Source organism: Anopheles maculipalpis, chromosome 3RL (genome assembly GCF_943734695.1).
Source record: "Anopheles maculipalpis chromosome 3RL, idAnoMacuDA_375_x, whole genome shotgun sequence".
Lineage (NCBI taxonomy): Eukaryota > Metazoa > Arthropoda > Insecta > Diptera > Culicidae > Anopheles > Anopheles maculipalpis.
Genome location: NC_064872.1, coordinates 36,305,427 through 36,321,800, shown reverse-complemented (window position 1 = coordinate 36,321,800; position 16,374 = coordinate 36,305,427). Strand labels below are relative to the sequence as shown.

Sequence of the window (16,374 nt, the reverse complement as noted above, 5' to 3'; positions counted from 1 at the left end):
GACAAGGTGCACCGCCGGACTCCGATGCAGCTGTGCACGGTTAATCAAAAATCTTTTTCTTTATCTTCTACCCCTGTTACGCTAACCGTGGAAACCTTTCTAATCACGGTCAGAATAGTGTTGGCGATACGCACCAGAGGTTTGGACGAGAAAGATTTGTCCCTTCCGAGAAATGGACATTGACCATTGAGCATTTCCAGGTAGCTTGTTACTAATTGTTCGCCTTACTTAGCGCTTGAATCTTTATTTTATCTTTCATTTGTTAAATGGGATAGCACTTTCTTCACAACAATCCTCACGGCTGGTTGTGGTTGATGTCCCTGAGAAAATTATTCTTTTCCGGAACGAAAAAATAAACTGCACAGGCACACACACACATTACACTCTTTCATACGCACACAGCCTCACGTGCACACACACACAAATACACCTTATGATGTACACTGTCAACGAAGAACAACACTCCTTCTTCCTCTGTGTGATGTGATGGTGTCCACACAAAAAGCTTTCATCCGGATGTGCGTTGAGCGTGGATCAGCGGATGAAAACTGGGAAACTCCATACTCACTTTCTTCCGAATGAAAGAAACTTCCCAATGTTCCGGAATTGGAACCGAAAAATGGTTCAATGGTTATCTGGAAGAGGACGGGGAGAGCACTAAGATTTTTGCTACACCCCAGCCCCATTGGCTGCGGCTGTCAAAATGATAGGTACCGCGGATTACAGCCAACTTTACTGGCGCATACACCACCGTGGCGAGCAGATTTTCTATCCGCAATTACAAGGAACCATTTCTTCATTTGCTTTTTTCTGTCTTCTGAGCTTCATTCAAGTTGTTGCACGCATCCACACGTCGATCCACGAAGGAGCAACGATTGGAGGGATGTTCTAATTTCTCACTTTTTCCTGACATCCACCATTTAGGTCGGTGCTGGTGCTGGTGCGGTGCTGTGTTGCCCCGCTATTTTCGTAAAAGTCTTTCCCTGCTGCCGCACACATCAACTGTGTGCATTATGATACTTCGCGTGTGTTTCCCTGTTTCACGTTCATGATTTTTGGAACACACCTCGGTTGTTCGGTGTTATGTGCCTGCTGAACGGCGTATCTTATCGTTTGGACCACACCAATTTTTAACACTATAAAATCTCGAACACACACAATGGAGTACGACGAGAGCGATGGAAAATAAACGCGACGAGAAATGTCTCGTACAGCGACGGACTGCTTGCTTGATGAAAAGTCGCACAAGGAAACTAGCTTGCAGAAAACATCCATCTTTTAACGAAACTACTGTCACCACGCTGTGTCAACATTTTGACGAAAACGATTTTGTTTACGAATGTTTTTTGAAAATAAAAAAACACGTTGGGTTCAAGTTTTACTGAAGTGGAAAAGCTTTATAAAAAAGAAGAGAAATATTTTTAATATTAATTAGTGACTAGTTATCACGTATTAAGTATGAATGTTTCAATTGATGTTTGCAACTTTGGTTTATAAATTTATTCTACCCCCCATTCTTTCCATCTCAAAAAGTCCAGCATTTATTCCTTTACAAAATATTCTTTTATCGTTAGCAAATACAATGAATCAAAAGCATACGTGTAGAAACGTTATGTTATTCCGATCTTTATTAATCAAAAAAAGGAAATACGCATTATTACTGGACGAACAAACCGCAAAACGAACTATGTCTGGAGCGAGTAAGTTGTTTTTTTTTCGCTCCAGTTTTACACCCAAATTGAATACACGCGTGACAAAGATTTGATTATTTGTCCTTCACTCCTCTACTGCTACACTTAAAATCCATCATCATCCTCCTCGGCCATCTCCTTCGCCAGCTCTAGATCCTGCTGCTCGCGCTCTCGTCTCTCTTCAGCACTTTCCAGCTCCTTCCCGTACGACTTCGGCGGGTATCGCATTGCCTTTACGCTCTGATTGTGCAAATCCAAACAGAACGAAATACGCTGATGGAAAGCGAGCTGAGGTTCGCGTGTCGAGTAAATGTCGGTACTCTCCTTGCTGCGCATGTAACCCTTCTCCGGATCCAGCGTCGCTTCGATAACACCATCGCGGATAGCTTTCGCAACGATAAATTCCGCATCCTCGGGCGAGTCTAGTCCCAGCTTCCGCGCAATGTCCTGCGGGCTGATGCGCGAGTACGCCAACCCGATCGAACGGATCGCAGTTTTTATGACATTGTGACGCAAGCGAATGATCAGCGTGAACGTATGATCCTGCCGGAACTGTTCGCCAAAGTTTTCCAACACTTCACCAAAGCGCTGCAGATTACCCATACGAACCGCTTGTGTCAGCTGGAAGTACGGACCAAGAGACCGACGCAACGCAGCCTGCCGGAATACCTTTCGCTCGGGAATGTCTCCCAGCAGTAGCTCCACGACAATCACCAACTTTTGCACCGTTTGACGGAAACCAACGGCCGCCTGTTGGGGTGCTTTTCGTAACGCTTGTACCAACTGCTTGTGAGCCACACTGTACTCCAGCTTGGCCGCCTTTATACGTCCCAGATAGTACAGGAAGCGGGCACACTCGTTGTTGCTAGCCGTTTCCGGGAAAACCGACTTGTTTACCAGCTTGTCAGCCTGATCGTACAGTGAATAGTGCAGATAGTTACGCAGCAGACAGTTAATCAGCACGGCCTGACCCTCGAAATCGTTCCTCAGTGTTGCCGTACGCAGCCGGGAGTGTAAGAACGAACGAATGCTTTCCAGATCATTATTAAGCTCAGACACCCGGGAGTGATAAAAGTAACACTTGGCAGCAATCAAATCCAACGATCGTCGATTCTGACCCACAATTTTCGTCATCAGATCCTGAGAACATTTGGTCGCCTTCGGTAGGTCGTTTTTATCCAGCAGGCGTACCAGCAGCAGCAGATGGAAGTAAGCGTCAACCTCTGGCAAGGGGCTCTTGATCGCTGCCCGCGGTCGTGGCAATTCCGGTTCCTGAGCACCCGCCGGATAATCTTCGATGTACGCCATGATGCCGTCTCGCTCCGAACCGGCTGGATAGAGCTGTACGGCCAGCGAACGGACCACAACCAGGGCCAGCTTTCGGCGCGTTGTCGGTAGCGAGCGCAGAACCCGCAGAATGAAGCGAGGTTCCTTACTTACGACCGCCTTATCGATTTGTCGTGCATGGTCACGGATTTCCTGTACTGCCAGCAGTTCGGCGTCTTTCTTTGCCGTCTCCGCATCTTCGGCACTTTCCATCTCCACATCCACGATGGGCTCGGACGTCGCCGCTGTTGTTGTCTGAGAAACCATGGCTGGAACGAATCGCAAACGAATGCAGAACCTCACTAAACTTTCCCTTTCTTTTCACTTGGTATGCGCCGCAGATTTTGCTGCAAATATGTTGCTGCAAAACAGACAAAAGTTATCCGACGATGCAGGACGATGTGTTTTGTGTGTGTTTTGTGCCAAGTCATGGAAAATCGAGTACTTGGTTCGCGTTTGTCATCTGTTTCGTGCAGTTCAATTGACGTTCGATCAGATGCCGTTGTGTCGGTTTATGTTTGCTCGTTGAAAGTTCCAAACAGTGCATGCGGCTAGCTGTTCTAAGTCGAAAGCAACACAACGGCGTATTGTTCCACGCAACATCCAGCAATTGACAGCTTTCGTGAGCCTCATCGACGGCTAATTGTGATCAGCAGGTACATCGTCAATCAGTGCTGGTGCTGGGAAAACATACACTCAGTGTTGGATTTTCGCTAAATTCTGTATGAAAAACACTTTCTACAGCTCATAACGACCATCCCTCGCCAGCCTCGCCAAAGATGTGGGCCGATACGCTGCTGATAGTTTTCATCTCCATTTTCACCGCCCTGCTGGGAGAAGGTAATGTTGCAACAAAATAGTCCAAAATAGATTAGTCCAACATTAATCCGATTGTCCGGTTATTGTAGGTCTCACCTGGGTGATGGTTTATCGTACGGAAAAGTACCAAAAGCTTAAGGGAGAAGTTGAAAAGCAGAGCAAAAAATGTAAGTTTTCTGCGTCAAACAACATGTTTTTGCAGTGTGTTTTGCTATAAATCCTTTTATGGATAATTTGTATTTTCTTTCACTTGTTGCAGTGGAAAAGCGAAAAGAAACTCTTGGCGATTCTCTAGATAAAAACCATAAAAAGAAAATTGAACGCGATGAAGAGAAGCTAAAGAACAACAACCGTGATCTGTCGCTGGTGAAGATGAAGTCGATGTTTGCAATCGGTTTTGCGTTCACTGCACTGCTCAGTATGTTCAACAGCATGTAAGATCGTCCCGAGCGGTTCCCCACGTGGAGCATCATTTTTGCTAATCCCCACACTTTTTATTTTCCTCCTTCACACAGTTTCGATGGACGAATCGTCGCCCGCTTACCGTTCGTGCCAATCTCGTGGATCCAGGGACTGAGCCACCGGAATTTGCCTGGTGAGGATTACACCGAGTGTTCGTTCATCTTCCTATACATCCTCTGCACGATGTCAATCCGGCAGAATATTCAAAAAATGCTTGGCTTTGCACCATCGCGTGCCGCAAGCAAGCAAGCAGGCGGATTGTTCGGTCCTACGCCGGGTCAGTTTAAGTAATGAGGCCATTTTCTCTGTTCTTTCAACCATTCAACTACGGGACGGGTGGTAAGCGAGGGCAATTAATTTAACAACCCAAATCGGACATGTTTTGTGTTTATTTAAAAGACTAGCGATGTACGTAACGCTTCGTACGATTCGTTATAGCTGTTTATCATTGCATTTTTCCACTGTTTTGTTAATGTAGCGTAGGACTCATCGTGTTTGTCGATAGATTGTGTTCGTGAGGTTAAATAAATCCTCCATGAAAAGTGAGGTGTGTACGAATGCAGGTTTTGTATAATTTTTTGCAGGGTTTTCCGGTTGATAACGATTTTGATAAACGCTCAAATGAAATGGTAGATTGAGCTAGATGACATGGTAAACAATTTCCTTTTATTGTAACTCTTTGTTCACGCAAGCGAAATTTGATAGTACGCCTGGGCTGGTGTATTGTTAAACTGGATTTTATTTTGTATGGATTTAGGGTGGCTCTGCATACGCCTCATGTGAACACCAAACTTCTGGAAAAAGCGTACTTTCCATTGGCTTTCAAAAGCGTCCCGTGTATCCAAATATTCAAAACATTGATCCGCCACTGCATAAGAAGAAAGGAATTGTTTTCTGCACAATACTCACACCTTTTTCATCATCTTCCTACGCTTTGGCCCGGTTTTCGATAATAATCAAGGATATTTGGTAAAAGACTCGAGAAGGCCTTCCCATGGCGAAATTTGTTCCTCACTATACCTAAAACGCCTAAATTAATGCAAAGCGCAGCATATGTTGCCAAGGATGCACAGTGTGTTTTCAGTATAATAAAAAATGGTAGGATGAACAAGTACCAGATATAGCTAAAATTTGAATTTAGATTCCTTTGCTTCCCATCATGTGCTTTAGTTTTAACCTCAGAATGATTATACGCATCCTCGGTGAGCCGAAGATGGATTATCATATATATTCATAGAAAACTTAGTTCCGGGCTTACATAATCGGAACTCTTTCTAAAATGCCACACATATTAAGGAAGGTGCAGCTTTTGCAGGTTTTGCTTCACTTTTCATGTTGTAATTGCTGTCCAGGAATCATTTTAAGAACTAATGCGTAGAGTATTTAACGAACGCGTTATGACTACAAAAAATCCAATAAAATTGACATCTCACAGTCAATTCACACAAATTTTTCTGGAAGAGGCCTTCTCGATTCTTTTACCAAAAATATAAAATAAATTTACCATGTCATCTGCAGCCATTACAATTTCAGCAAGCTTAATCTACCATTTATGTTTTATCATTGATGCTTTTACATTATTAACAGAAACCCCCTGTATTCAATGATTCTAACAATCAATAGCTTTGCATACATGACACGTGACTAGAAAATGTTGGCCTCGTACATCGGTTGATCGATGATGATCCTATCAAACCCGAAGCGTGTCAAGTCCACTGACCGGAACCCACCGTCTATGATCATTTCCGAAATGGCTCGTCCTACGGCAGGAGTTTGTTGAATGCCTGAAACATTAAGAAAGGGGAAAAACAACTATTGAGAAATCGGTTTTCAACTAGTTGGTCTGGGATTGTACATACCATGCCCACTAAATCCGGTCGCAATGTACAGATTGTTGTAGTACGGATGCGGTCCAACGATACCATTCTCATCGAACGTATTAAACTCATAATAGCCCGCCCATGCACTTTTCATCTTTATCGCTTCGAAACTTGGCACCAAATGGGCCAAATTGGGCCACACGGTCCGTTCGAAAAATCCATGATCAACGTCCAAATTATCGACCGCCGGTTCCTCCTCGGGCAGTGGGCTTTTGCCACCCAAATAGTGACCGCCCAATCCATCCCGCCTAAAGTACGTTCCGCTCGGATCGATCGTAAGCGGTGTATTAATTCCCGGACCCTGGTCTCCTTCGCACTGAAACACATAAACGTACCGCTTTCTCGGTTCCACTGGCAGCGGTATCGAAAGCATCCCTTTCCCCGTGCCAATCCGTGCCATTCGTGCAATCGCACCTGACTGCGCACCGGCAGCAATGATCGCAATCGCAAACTTTATCTCGCGCATCTCCCCATCCTTCATCTTAACGAACGCTCGGTTAATACCTTCGTACGCACCCTCCTCGATACCTTCGGCCAAAATGTCCGGCTGCTGCTGGAAGCCAAAGCCAACCATTTCCGCCTCGACAAAGTGGGCACCGTACTCGATCGCCCGCTTCCGAAAACCGGACAGCAGTGCCCACGGATCAAACCATCCTTCCTTCTCCAGCCCATGGCAACCGAGAGCAATGCCTTCTGTGTTCATCCACGGGAAGCGTTGCTTTAATCGGCTTGCCGTTAAAAGCTCATTTTTCGCACCGAGTGCACACTGTAGCTTGGAGTTTTGTTCCAACTGTTCGGCGCCAGCTTCACTCGCCAGCAGTAGGTATCCGTGTGGAGTAAAGTTTAAATCGACGTCCTCGCCAAGATAGTCCTTGCTGTTGCGCATAAAATCTGCCCCAAACAGGCTCATCTGAATGTTTTCGACGATGGAAAATTGTTGCCGAAGTCCACCAACCGATAGGCAGGTAGAAGCTTGTGCGTAGGTTGAATCCTTTTCCACCACTACCACGTTTAGGCCTTCGCGGGCCCGTTTCTTCAGCCAGTAGGCAATGGATGAGCCTACGCCACCACCACCGATAACCAGAACGTCACAGTGCGTTTGAAAGTCATCCCTCCGATACCTTTGCAGATAATTTTCGACCGATTCCGATGAACTGTCCTTGGAGGAACTTTTCTTCGTAAAGGAGCTCGGTAGGATGAACTTTTTCACACGCTGCGCATCGTTGCCGAGAAGTTTTAGCGTTCGCGAGATGGGATTATCTTTGTTAGCTTCTACCTGATCGGCAAAATCGCTACTTTTGCTGCTTTTGCTGTCGTTATTTCCATCGTTGCTGGAGGCAGCATAGTATCTGGTGCTTAATGTGCTCGGTGTTTGTCTACTAACATGCTGTAACCGTGCACCCAATTTCGTTGATCGTCGTTGCAGCGCTTGAAACATGTTCACGATCACACACAATCGGTAGCTTTTTTTGTTTTGAAAATTGCGTTTTTTTGTCGATCGTCCACTTTGATACGCTGCTCTGTTCTGCAGTACAGATTCTGTACTATACAATCCGATTGTGGATGGACGAAATGCGCCACCCCGCGCACTTATCTTATCAGCTGTCGACCTGATGAGGGAAGTATTGTTTTCATTTGCTTATATTAAGTGAAAACACACACAGGTTTGTTCTTTGTGCATTCACAACACGAATCGCGCCATCAGCTTGGGAGCGAGATATTCTACGAACGGTGATAGTATATTTATCGATTTTTGATAAGTACCCGAACCACACACTTGCTTGTTCGAGATTTATCAACTTGTAGCTTTATTTGCTTTCGGCTTTATCGTAGCAAATAGAGAATCAAAAGCGTGGCGCACGTTGTTCCGTTCTGCACCGGCTGACGATTTGTTTACGTTATTACGTAGGTGTACCAGCCAACAGCAGATCGGTTCAGAGTGTGTGTCTATTTCAAAACAAATCAAGCTGATGACACAACTTTGACGTTTAGGCATCATACAATACACTATGTTTCTCACTATAGTGAGAAGCATCATATTACTCGCTGAGCTGTCATTTGGAAAAGCAAAACAACCTGTCATGTGTGGTCGGGAAAAACTTTCTCTTGCATAGCTGCCTCGTTGTACCAGACCGTTCTAGTGCACGTCCCCACGTTCAATGTTGTGTGCGACACTGGCCCGACTTCTCTATTGCAGGCCAAATTTCCCAATAGCCGTGTCACAATCGTTGAATCCCCAAGCAACAGGATACTCCGTCCGGTACCGTTCCAACTTCCTCCCGAAACACCGCTTCGCCATGAGGACCGCCTATTTTAAACAGTTGCCGGGCGAGGAACAGTGTCAGATCAGCTTCCACCTGCTGCTCGACCAGTACAAGATCGACAAAGTGTTCAACTTTAATCGCAGCCTAACGGAACAGATCGACAGCAGCCTGGATCGGATACGGGCGAATGTGGAGAAAGAGTTTCAGAAGAAAAACAAACGGAAAAAGGTGAAAAAATCCGTCGACAATGCCGCGTCTGCGGGCACGGAACAGGCAGCGGATGTGGTACCGGTAGTAGTGTCGCTCGGTACGACGGAGCAAAAGCTTACCAACATGACTATTGCGGATGTGCTGGCAAAATTCGATGCTGGTGAGTTTCCCAACGCACAGCTTACGGTGTTGGACACAAACTTTCAAATTTCCTACAACAGTCCGGAAGTGCATGCGGTCAAGCTGCCTACTTCCATGCTGGCCGACTTTTATGTATATCCTTCCCGACTTGAGCTACACTTTGCGACACGTGAATCAAGTACGTACTGTTGGTCTAGAGGCCAGATGCCAGCGTCCGGTGATGTGCAAAAAATCCAATGGGAGCAGGTTAGCACAGATTTGACGTACATGGTTCAGAAGAGTGATGTTGGGTATCACCTAAAATTTAGCTGCACACCGAAGGATGCTGTAGGTCGGACAGGTCCTACGATGGAAATTATCGCATCGCAACCGGTACAGGCAGGGCCTGGATTGTGCCCTTTCGAAGTACGCCATCTGTTCACACAGCAGAAGCTAAAAGATGGCCAGTTCCGTGTGGTGTCCTACAATTTACTCGCTGAACTTTACTCGGACAGTGACTACAGTAGAACAGTCCTGTTCTCGTACACTCCACAATACGCGCTTGAAATGGATTATCGGAAGCAGCTGTTTATAAAGGAGATCCTTGGCTATAAGGGAGATATCGTGTGTCTACAGGAGGTCGATTCGAAGATATTCAGCCTGGATCTGGTGCCTATTTTTCACCACAAAAATCTAACCGGACACTACAAAGCAAAGCGAAACGTGGCCGAGGGTCTGGCAACGTTCTACGATGTGAATAAATTCGAGTAAGTACTAAGGTAAAAGGATACGTTCAGGTTCCTGTAGCTACGTACTGTTCAATGAATAGCTCTCTGCTGTACTAAATTTGGTTTCTTATCTATATTGAAACTCACCGTACGGCAATAGGTGTCCACGATCCATTCCTACGAGCCAATCGGTGTTTTAATGATAATTGTGCAGTGTGTGACTTCAGCCTGTCCTTGTCATCTTCCCGTTCACGCCTCCGTGGAAAAAATCCATGCGGGACAATTTAAAATAAATAATACAACAATAAACCTTCTCTCCATTCTGTTGCAGACTCGTCGAAAAGGATGGCGTTATTATAAGTGAAATTGTACAACGTTATCCGGAGGTCTGGAACATCATACGGGACAAGAAACCGTTGGTAGAGCGTGTAGAAAACCGATCGTCCGCATTGCAGCTTACCTTGCTGCGTAGTAAGCACGACGCACGCAAACATCTGCTGGTGGCCAATACACATCTTTACTTCAGCCCAGACGCAGACCATGTACGTTTGCTACAGATAGGATTTTCCATGCTGTACGTACGCGAACAGTACGAACGGATTCGTCAACAGTACAATCTGCAGGAATCCGATCTGGCGTTACTGTTTTGCGGTGACTTTAACTCGGTACCAGAGTGTGGCATCTACAAGCTTATGACGGAACGGTTCGTTGGACCAGACTTTATCGACTGGCAGAGCAATAAGGAGGAAGCGGTAGAGAATGTATCCCTATCGCAGCCGTTCAAAATGGCTTCGGCCTGTGGGTGTCCCGAGTTTACAAACTACACGATAGGATTTACGGAGTGCATCGATTATATCTTCTACCAGACGGACGTATTGAACGTTAACGACGTTATTCCGATGCCAAGCAAAGAAGAGCTTTCAATGTACGAAGCGATACCTTCACCGGTGTTTCCTTCAGATCATGTGGCGCTGGTCGCCAACATGGAGTGGGCCAAGTAGATTGATTCAGCCGGCGTTTTCTAGGGCGGGATGGAAGCTGTGAACACGAAAGCAAGTTTTGTTTAGTAACATATTTATCGTCATTGGAACGTACGATGATAAAAGTGGTTATTTGTGGCAATCCGATTAAATATACTATTGAAAATAGTAATCACAGTTTCCATTCTCTGAGCCGTATTTAACATGTCCTGATTGAGAAAACTTCTCGCGCTACTCTAGATAGGTAAAGCGAAATCGATTTCAAGGTTTCTTAATAGATGAGGTTACTTGTCCATGATTGTGATGTCCATTCGAGGACTTTTGCATTCACAGCAAGGCTTCTACAATATTAAAATATTTTGGTAGACAATATCCATCAGACGGCGAGGCCTCATGTTGGTAATTTAAGCTAAGACGACGAGTAGTGGACAAGGAACTTTGTTGCCTATTCCATTAAAAGGGTCCTTGGACAACAAAACCTTTGCGCCAACAAGGTCTCTTGGGCAAGGAAGCCTCTTTTATTACAAATTGTCATGGTATTTGAAGCTAACTCGACGCATCTCCATCATTGAGTACAAAATCTTATAGAAGCTGCTCTTACGGATTATAAGGCCGGCCTCTTCCTTTACGTCGTCTCATAGTGGATGAAACTTTAACAACGAGGCTCATATATTGGAATAAGATGAGTTTAGTCTTTTGGTAAGCCCTCTTGGAAGATTTTATGGTAATTCACAATGTTCGATCGTTAAGTAATGATTTTTGCAACTTACAGTTTTCTACAGAAAAGAATGTTATGCAGTTATGCTAAATTATTGTCTATACTATGCTCATTTTCCATCATCAACGAAAGAATGTCCGTAGATTCCGTAACGTGATTCAGCTCGAGTACGTTGTGTTCCCGGTAGAATAGTTCAAGCGGAACTGTTGGCATCGTACTGCCGTGGTTGAACGTTGTTACGATGCAGTTGCATGTTCCTTTCTGATTTACCGAAATCGTACGCACGGTATCCGCTAGCGTGGAGAGAAACAGTACACGCTGAAAGTCTAGCTTGTTTGGCGTGTTGTTTGCCTTCGACGTGGTCAGTAAATCAAACGATTCGAAAATAATTAATCCCGGTATGCAGTTAGTCCAGCGCTGTAGTTCGAGCAAGCGGTTTACCGCAGCATCGATCGTTTGCAGATAGATGAAGGTAATCATTTTAAACAATTCGCTAAACTGTCCGCGGATACTGTCCGCCACCCTTTCTAGCGGTTTGTAGGTAAAAAACAGGACACGAAAGCCGGTATGCGTGTACTTGATGGCCGTATCGAACAGAATGTCTTGCAGATGGTCTGAAGATTCCGGTTCTCCATGGATCAGTAGCATCGATCGGCGAAGAGCATGCTCCATCGAGAGGTCCTCCATGGCAAAGCTTTAAATAAAGAAATTTAAGCTAGAAATTAGAAGGAAAACTCAGCACCTTGGAATGCACGCACCGTACGCGGGAACGCTATTTTGAACAGAAATCTTGACAGCTTTGACGGTTTTCACACATATCAGCTGAGAGAGGAGACAGTTGACAGCTGTTTGTTGTCTTTTCTCCTTACGTAAACATCGCAATACAGCAGGCCGGTGCTTCGATTTCACCATGTCGGTGGTTGGTTTTGTATCCAGATTCGTCACATGTGGCCAAAATTTGGCCGGCTATCGGGTAAGGGTTCTGTGCTGGAACACACTAGTCACATATACTACAACATCATGTTTGTTTTCTATCATCTCTAGTTGCAACAAGTGCGAAACAAGTGGGCTGACTGGCGTATGATCAAGGATCACAAACGTCGGCAGTGTGTGGTGCAGCATGCCGATGCACGGTTGCGGGTAAACTCGCTTCGGAAGAACACAATCCTGCCAATTGAGTTACGGGAAATAGCGAGCAAAGAGATTGACGCCTTCCCGCGTGATTCGTCGTTGGTGCGCGTACGGGAACGATGCGCTGTAACTTCGCGACCGCGTGGTATCGTTCATCGGTGGCGGGTCAGCCGTATTGTATGGCGTCACATGGCCGACTACAATAAGCTGTCCGGTGTACAGCGGGCGATGTGGTAGTTAATGGAATTAGCATTATAGAGTAATACACTATTAGAGAGAACTATTATTGAGAGAAACAGTAGGAAAAGCAGCGCATCTAAACTCTATTCCTGCAATTAAAATAAAATTTACGGAGAGTTTCTCTACATGACGTCTCTATGCTTGATTTGTAGCTTAGTTTAGACACCATTTATTGATTCAAAGAGGTGGGCCAGACCTAGCCTTATCACTGTCTTAATATTAAAACTTTATTATCCATAAACAAATTTTATGAACAAATTTTCAATTTTATGAACAAATTATGTATAAACAAATTTTCCACCAGATTCGATCAGAACAATGCGCTGTAGGAAAAATCCGTGTTGGCGCGTTGAGATGTATGATCTACAATGATGCCCAAAAACTGTGACACAAGAGGATATTTTAGATATACCGCGGCAGACATCGCTGGATTGAGACAACAAAAAAAGCCATACACGAGTCTGCGCTAGATCATTTGACAGTGCATCATCTTCCCCGCTCGACTCGATCAATTTACTTTGCTTGCATCCATCCATTACAATACGACTGACAGAGTGCATAATCTTATCAGCTGTTTTATTTTGTTCTATGTCCAACGCTGCTGTGCCTGCTTTGTGCAACACGGCGTCCCAAACGACCAGTTTACTTTCACTTTCTGTAGGAGTGATCTATTCCGCCCCAATCCTCATTCGCGAACATACAAGGAACTGGTTTGATATTCAGTCAAACCCGTAACCTGGTTCTCCACAGCGGGTCGTAACAGTGAAAACGATTGTGCTCATTACGCGCTCGCACTGCTTACGTGGATCACCCCAATTTTGGTTGCTTCGTGGGTAGATTGCGTGAAAATTTGCCTAATAATTGTGTAGTTCCTCCTCTCGGCAAACATACACTTTTTTGTGTTTAGTTCCGTTTCATTAGTTTGCCCTTCCGCGATCTAAGTTCAACAGTGTAAAGCTGCGGTTGTTTTTGTGAGGGAAGTCCAAAGGTCAACGTTTCGCCCCCCAAATGAACATGACTCGGTTGATTCAATCTCGAACCGCAGCTACACCACTCGGGAGAGTTTTAACATCATCCAGTGCACCAGCAGCAGTAGGCAAAATGGTTCCAACTTCCCAGCAAACCTACGGAACGTCGGCAACATCCGGACCGCTAGCGCTTCAACGCCAACCTGTCCCGAAACTGTCCGACACGATGCAGAAGCTGGTAAGAACGATCAAACCGCACGTCGATACAAACACACTGGCCGGGACAAAGCGTGCCATCGAGCAGTTTACCGTACCGGGAGGAATTGGTCAAAAGCTGCAAACGTTGTTGGAGCAACGTGCCACCGAAAAAGATAACTGGCTCGCAGACTGGTGGCTGCGCAGTGCTTACATGGAGTACCGGGATCCGGTTATTGTATACTCTAGCCCGGGTCTTGTCTTCCCGAAAGGCAATTACAAAACGCTCGACGAACAGTTGCAGTACGCGGCGAAAATGGTTTCCGCCGCACTCGCGTACAAGATGCTTATCGATGGTGGGAAAATAAAGCCCGAAATGATGGGAAAGGTCCCACTGGACATGTCACAGTATGAGAAAATTTTTGGTACTTGTCGTATTCCGGGCAAGGAACGTGATTCCGTCCAGTACAACCCAAGGTCGAGGCACATTGTGGTAGCATGCAATAACCAGTACTATCGACTTCCTGTCTTTACGTCCAAGGGTGGTATAGCGAGCGAGGGTCAAATTTTAGCCGAATTGAAAAAGATCGCCGCCAAGGAAGGTAACGAACGGGCAAGTCCGGTTGGCATCTTGACAGCGAACCATCGTGATAGTTGGGCACGGGCGTACGAAACACTGATGGCCGATCCGACTAATCGAACCACTGTAGAATCGATTCAGCAGGCTCTGTTTGTACTATCGATCGATCGGGAACTTCCCCAAAAACCTGGAACTGATCATATCGTAACGGCAAGTGATCTTCTTATCCACGGCGGAGGTTCTAACGCAAACGGAGGTAACCGATGGTACGATAAAACGATTCAGCTGGTTGTCGCACCGAACGGTATCAATGGACTAACGTACGAACATTCGCCAGCCGAAGGTCAACCGATCGCAGTTATGACGGACTTTCTGCTCGAGTACATCAACAGCGGCAAGCGTCTCAATACGATGGATCAAGCGGAACTGAAAGAGGGTGCGGTTAAGTTGCCCCTCAACGTTACACCAGCGTTACAATCCGAAATCGAACAGGCGGCCGGCTTTGTCGATAAGCTGGCAGCAGACATACAGATGGACTATCTGCACTTTACCGACTACGGAAAGGGTTTCATCAAGACGCAGCGTATGAGCCCCGATAGCTACATCCAGATGGCCATACAGTATGCGTTCTACCGCTTACATCGCACCCCCGGAGCACACTACGAATCGGCCCAAAATCGGATGTATCTGCACGGTCGTACCGAAACGATACGCTCCTGTTCCGTAGAGTCGATTGCATTCGCCCGCGCAATGCTAGAACCGGGCCAAGACGGACAGACCAAGCTGGCGGCGATGAAAGCTGCTATAAACGCGCACAAAGCATACGTTTCGATGGCAATTCAGGGGTATGGGGTGGATCGACATTTGCTAGGGTTGAAACTTACCGCGAAGGAGCATGGCCTGACGGTACCGGAACTGTTCTCCGATCAAGGCATACAGCGGAGCGCACATATGCGACTATCCACTAGCCAGGTAGCATCGCGTTACGATGCGTTCATGTGCTATGGTCCATTGACGCAGGACGGGTACGGATGCTGCTACAATCCTAAGGAGGACGATATGTGGTTCGGCGTGTCGGCTTTCCGTTCCAACAAGGAGACGGATCTGTCCCGGTTCCGTGTGAGTCTGCAGGAAGCACTGCGTGAAATGTACGAAGTATTGGTGACGTATGGTGAGAAGCCTAAAGCAAAGCTTTAAATCTACTACACCTGTGGCTCATGTCGATGCACATCTGGAAATTTTGTTTTCGAGTGTTTGTTTGGTGAACTTTTTTGAATAATTTTAAGTGAGAATTATCCTCCCTGTTGCTTACTAGAGTGCACCCTATCAATAAAACTGACTGATTTTTAAATAAAATACAAAACTGGTGATGGGTTTTATAGTATTCATCTAAATGCACATTATGGCTAATTGTTCTTTTGTGACGGATTTAATGGAATTCGATGAAAATAAATCACTTGTTCCGTACCGAAAATTTGGGGCAAGTATACCAATGAAATCAATGAAAATTCGTGTTCTAAATCGGTTCGTGTATCCGAAGTGTCCCTTTAGGTCATGGATCTCATTGCCGATTACATTCTAGCCACAGCCAAAATTGGCTTCAATTTTTATGGACCTATTCTGCTCATAAGCACACACCATCCTGCTTCTCTCTGAATTACTAATGAAAAAATACGAATCTGATTCTAGGATTCAATCCCAGATACGATGGATCGGGATGGTAATTCCAGTCCAGAACAGAGATCTCGTGTTTGTGCACAACAATGTTAACATTTTTTATGGCTCAACTCATTAAAATCCGCGAAAAGTGTGTGGCACTTTTGCCCCAAAAGATATTTTCTTTTTTTGTGCGTAAAACTAATTGTTTTTGAGCTGCTGTACAGGGTGTCCGTAAAAATATGTCCAAAAAAAGATGAGATGAGATTTTGGTTCGAAATATGATTCATATCACATAGAAAACAAAATTGCCGGAGATCGCTTATCTAAGAGCCCGCCAAATTAAGCTCACCTAATTTTACAATTTTTCAGACAGTATATTTAAACTACACTGCTAATAACGCAT

At 45.4% G+C, this 16,374-nt stretch overlaps 9 protein-coding genes across 10 annotated transcripts in view; 4 read left to right on the top strand and 5 right to left on the bottom strand.

Annotated features, from left to right (window-relative positions):
• The window catches only part of LOC126564579 (probable 26S proteasome non-ATPase regulatory subunit 3), a 561,792-nt gene extending 558,453 nt beyond the window's left edge, over positions 1-3,339 (bottom strand). For both annotated transcript variants that reach the window (XM_050221657.1, XM_050221656.1), the window contains exon 1: positions 1,789-3,339. In XM_050221657.1, coding sequence (XP_050077614.1) covers positions 1,797-3,284 — 1,488 coding nt within the window. In that variant the 5' untranslated portion in view covers positions 3,285-3,339 and the 3' untranslated portion in view covers positions 1,789-1,796. The remainder of the gene's footprint in view (positions 1-1,788) is intronic.
• The window catches only part of LOC126565624 (NADH dehydrogenase [ubiquinone] iron-sulfur protein 6, mitochondrial), a 384,330-nt gene that overhangs the window by 345,011 nt on the left and 22,945 nt on the right, over positions 1-16,374 (bottom strand). The gene's annotated exons all lie outside the window — the stretch shown is intronic.
• Positions 1-16,374, bottom strand: part of LOC126565024 (uncharacterized) — a 494,010-nt gene that overhangs the window by 456,835 nt on the left and 20,801 nt on the right. The gene's annotated exons all lie outside the window — the stretch shown is intronic.
• On the top strand, positions 3,761-4,613 carry LOC126565471 (calcium load-activated calcium channel). The gene is made up of 4 exons (XM_050222653.1): positions 3,761-3,857; positions 3,926-4,003; positions 4,096-4,270; positions 4,352-4,613. Exons 1-4 carry the CDS (start codon positions 3,797-3,799, stop codon positions 4,587-4,589), a joined length of 552 nt encoding a protein of 183 aa, XP_050078610.1. The 5' UTR covers positions 3,761-3,796; the 3' UTR covers positions 4,590-4,613.
• LOC126564486 (FAD-dependent oxidoreductase domain-containing protein 1) lies at positions 5,899-7,616 on the bottom strand. The gene is made up of 2 exons (XM_050221545.1): positions 6,158-7,616; positions 5,899-6,082 (listed from the first exon to the last, which is right to left on the bottom strand). Exons 1-2 carry the CDS (start codon positions 7,614-7,616, stop codon positions 5,943-5,945), a joined length of 1,599 nt encoding a protein of 532 aa, XP_050077502.1. The 3' UTR covers positions 5,899-5,942.
• LOC126564334 (2',5'-phosphodiesterase 12) lies at positions 8,338-10,501 on the top strand. Its single transcript, XM_050221341.1, has 2 exons — positions 8,338-9,539; positions 9,832-10,501. Exons 1-2 carry the CDS (start codon positions 8,338-8,340, stop codon positions 10,499-10,501), a joined length of 1,872 nt encoding a protein of 623 aa, XP_050077298.1.
• LOC126560597 (uncharacterized) lies at positions 11,280-11,885 on the bottom strand. Its single transcript, XM_050216554.1, has one exon. It carries the CDS (start codon positions 11,883-11,885, stop codon positions 11,280-11,282), a length of 606 nt encoding a protein of 201 aa, XP_050072511.1.
• Positions 12,106-12,572, top strand: LOC126565610 (28S ribosomal protein S14, mitochondrial). The gene is made up of 2 exons (XM_050222803.1): positions 12,106-12,171; positions 12,243-12,572. The coding sequence occupies exons 1-2, from the start codon at positions 12,109-12,111 to the stop codon at positions 12,564-12,566; spliced, it is 387 nt and encodes a 128-aa protein (XP_050078760.1). The 5' UTR covers positions 12,106-12,108; the 3' UTR covers positions 12,567-12,572.
• LOC126564301 (carnitine O-acetyltransferase) lies at positions 13,546-15,512 on the top strand. Its single transcript, XM_050221303.1, has one exon. It carries the CDS (start codon positions 13,578-13,580, stop codon positions 15,507-15,509), a length of 1,932 nt encoding a protein of 643 aa, XP_050077260.1. The 5' UTR covers positions 13,546-13,577; the 3' UTR covers positions 15,510-15,512.

Bases quoted from the DNA above. Each gene is read 5' to 3' on its own strand.
- LOC126565610 (XM_050222803.1), top strand. From the start codon at position 12,109: ATGTCGGTGGTTGGTTTTGTATCCAGATTCGTCACATGTGGCCAAAAT. The intron at 12,172-12,242 runs GTAAGGGTTCTG...TATCATCTCTAG, and splicing joins AAAATTTGGCCGGCTATCGG to TTGCAACAAGTGCGAAACAA.
- LOC126564486 (XM_050221545.1), bottom strand. From the start codon at position 7,616: ATGTTTCAAGCGCTGCAACGACGATCAACGAAATTGGGTGCACGGTTA. The intron at 6,083-6,157 runs GTATGTACAATC...TTAATGTTTCAG, and splicing joins GACCGGATTTAGTGGGCATG to GCATTCAACAAACTCCTGCC.
- LOC126560597 (XM_050216554.1), bottom strand. From the start codon at position 11,885: ATGGAGGACCTCTCGATGGAGCATGCTCTTCGCCGATCGATGCTACTG.
- LOC126564334 (XM_050221341.1), top strand. From the start codon at position 8,338: ATGTTGTGTGCGACACTGGCCCGACTTCTCTATTGCAGGCCAAATTTC. The intron at 9,540-9,831 runs GTAAGTACTAAG...ATTCTGTTGCAG, and splicing joins TACGATGTGAATAAATTCGA to ACTCGTCGAAAAGGATGGCG.
- LOC126565471 (XM_050222653.1), top strand. From the start codon at position 3,797: ATGTGGGCCGATACGCTGCTGATAGTTTTCATCTCCATTTTCACCGCC. The intron at 3,858-3,925 runs GTAATGTTGCAA...CGGTTATTGTAG, and splicing joins CACCGCCCTGCTGGGAGAAG to GTCTCACCTGGGTGATGGTT. The intron at 4,271-4,351 runs GTAAGATCGTCC...TCCTTCACACAG, and splicing joins CTCAGTATGTTCAACAGCAT to TTTCGATGGACGAATCGTCG.
- LOC126564301 (XM_050221303.1), top strand. From the start codon at position 13,578: ATGAACATGACTCGGTTGATTCAATCTCGAACCGCAGCTACACCACTC.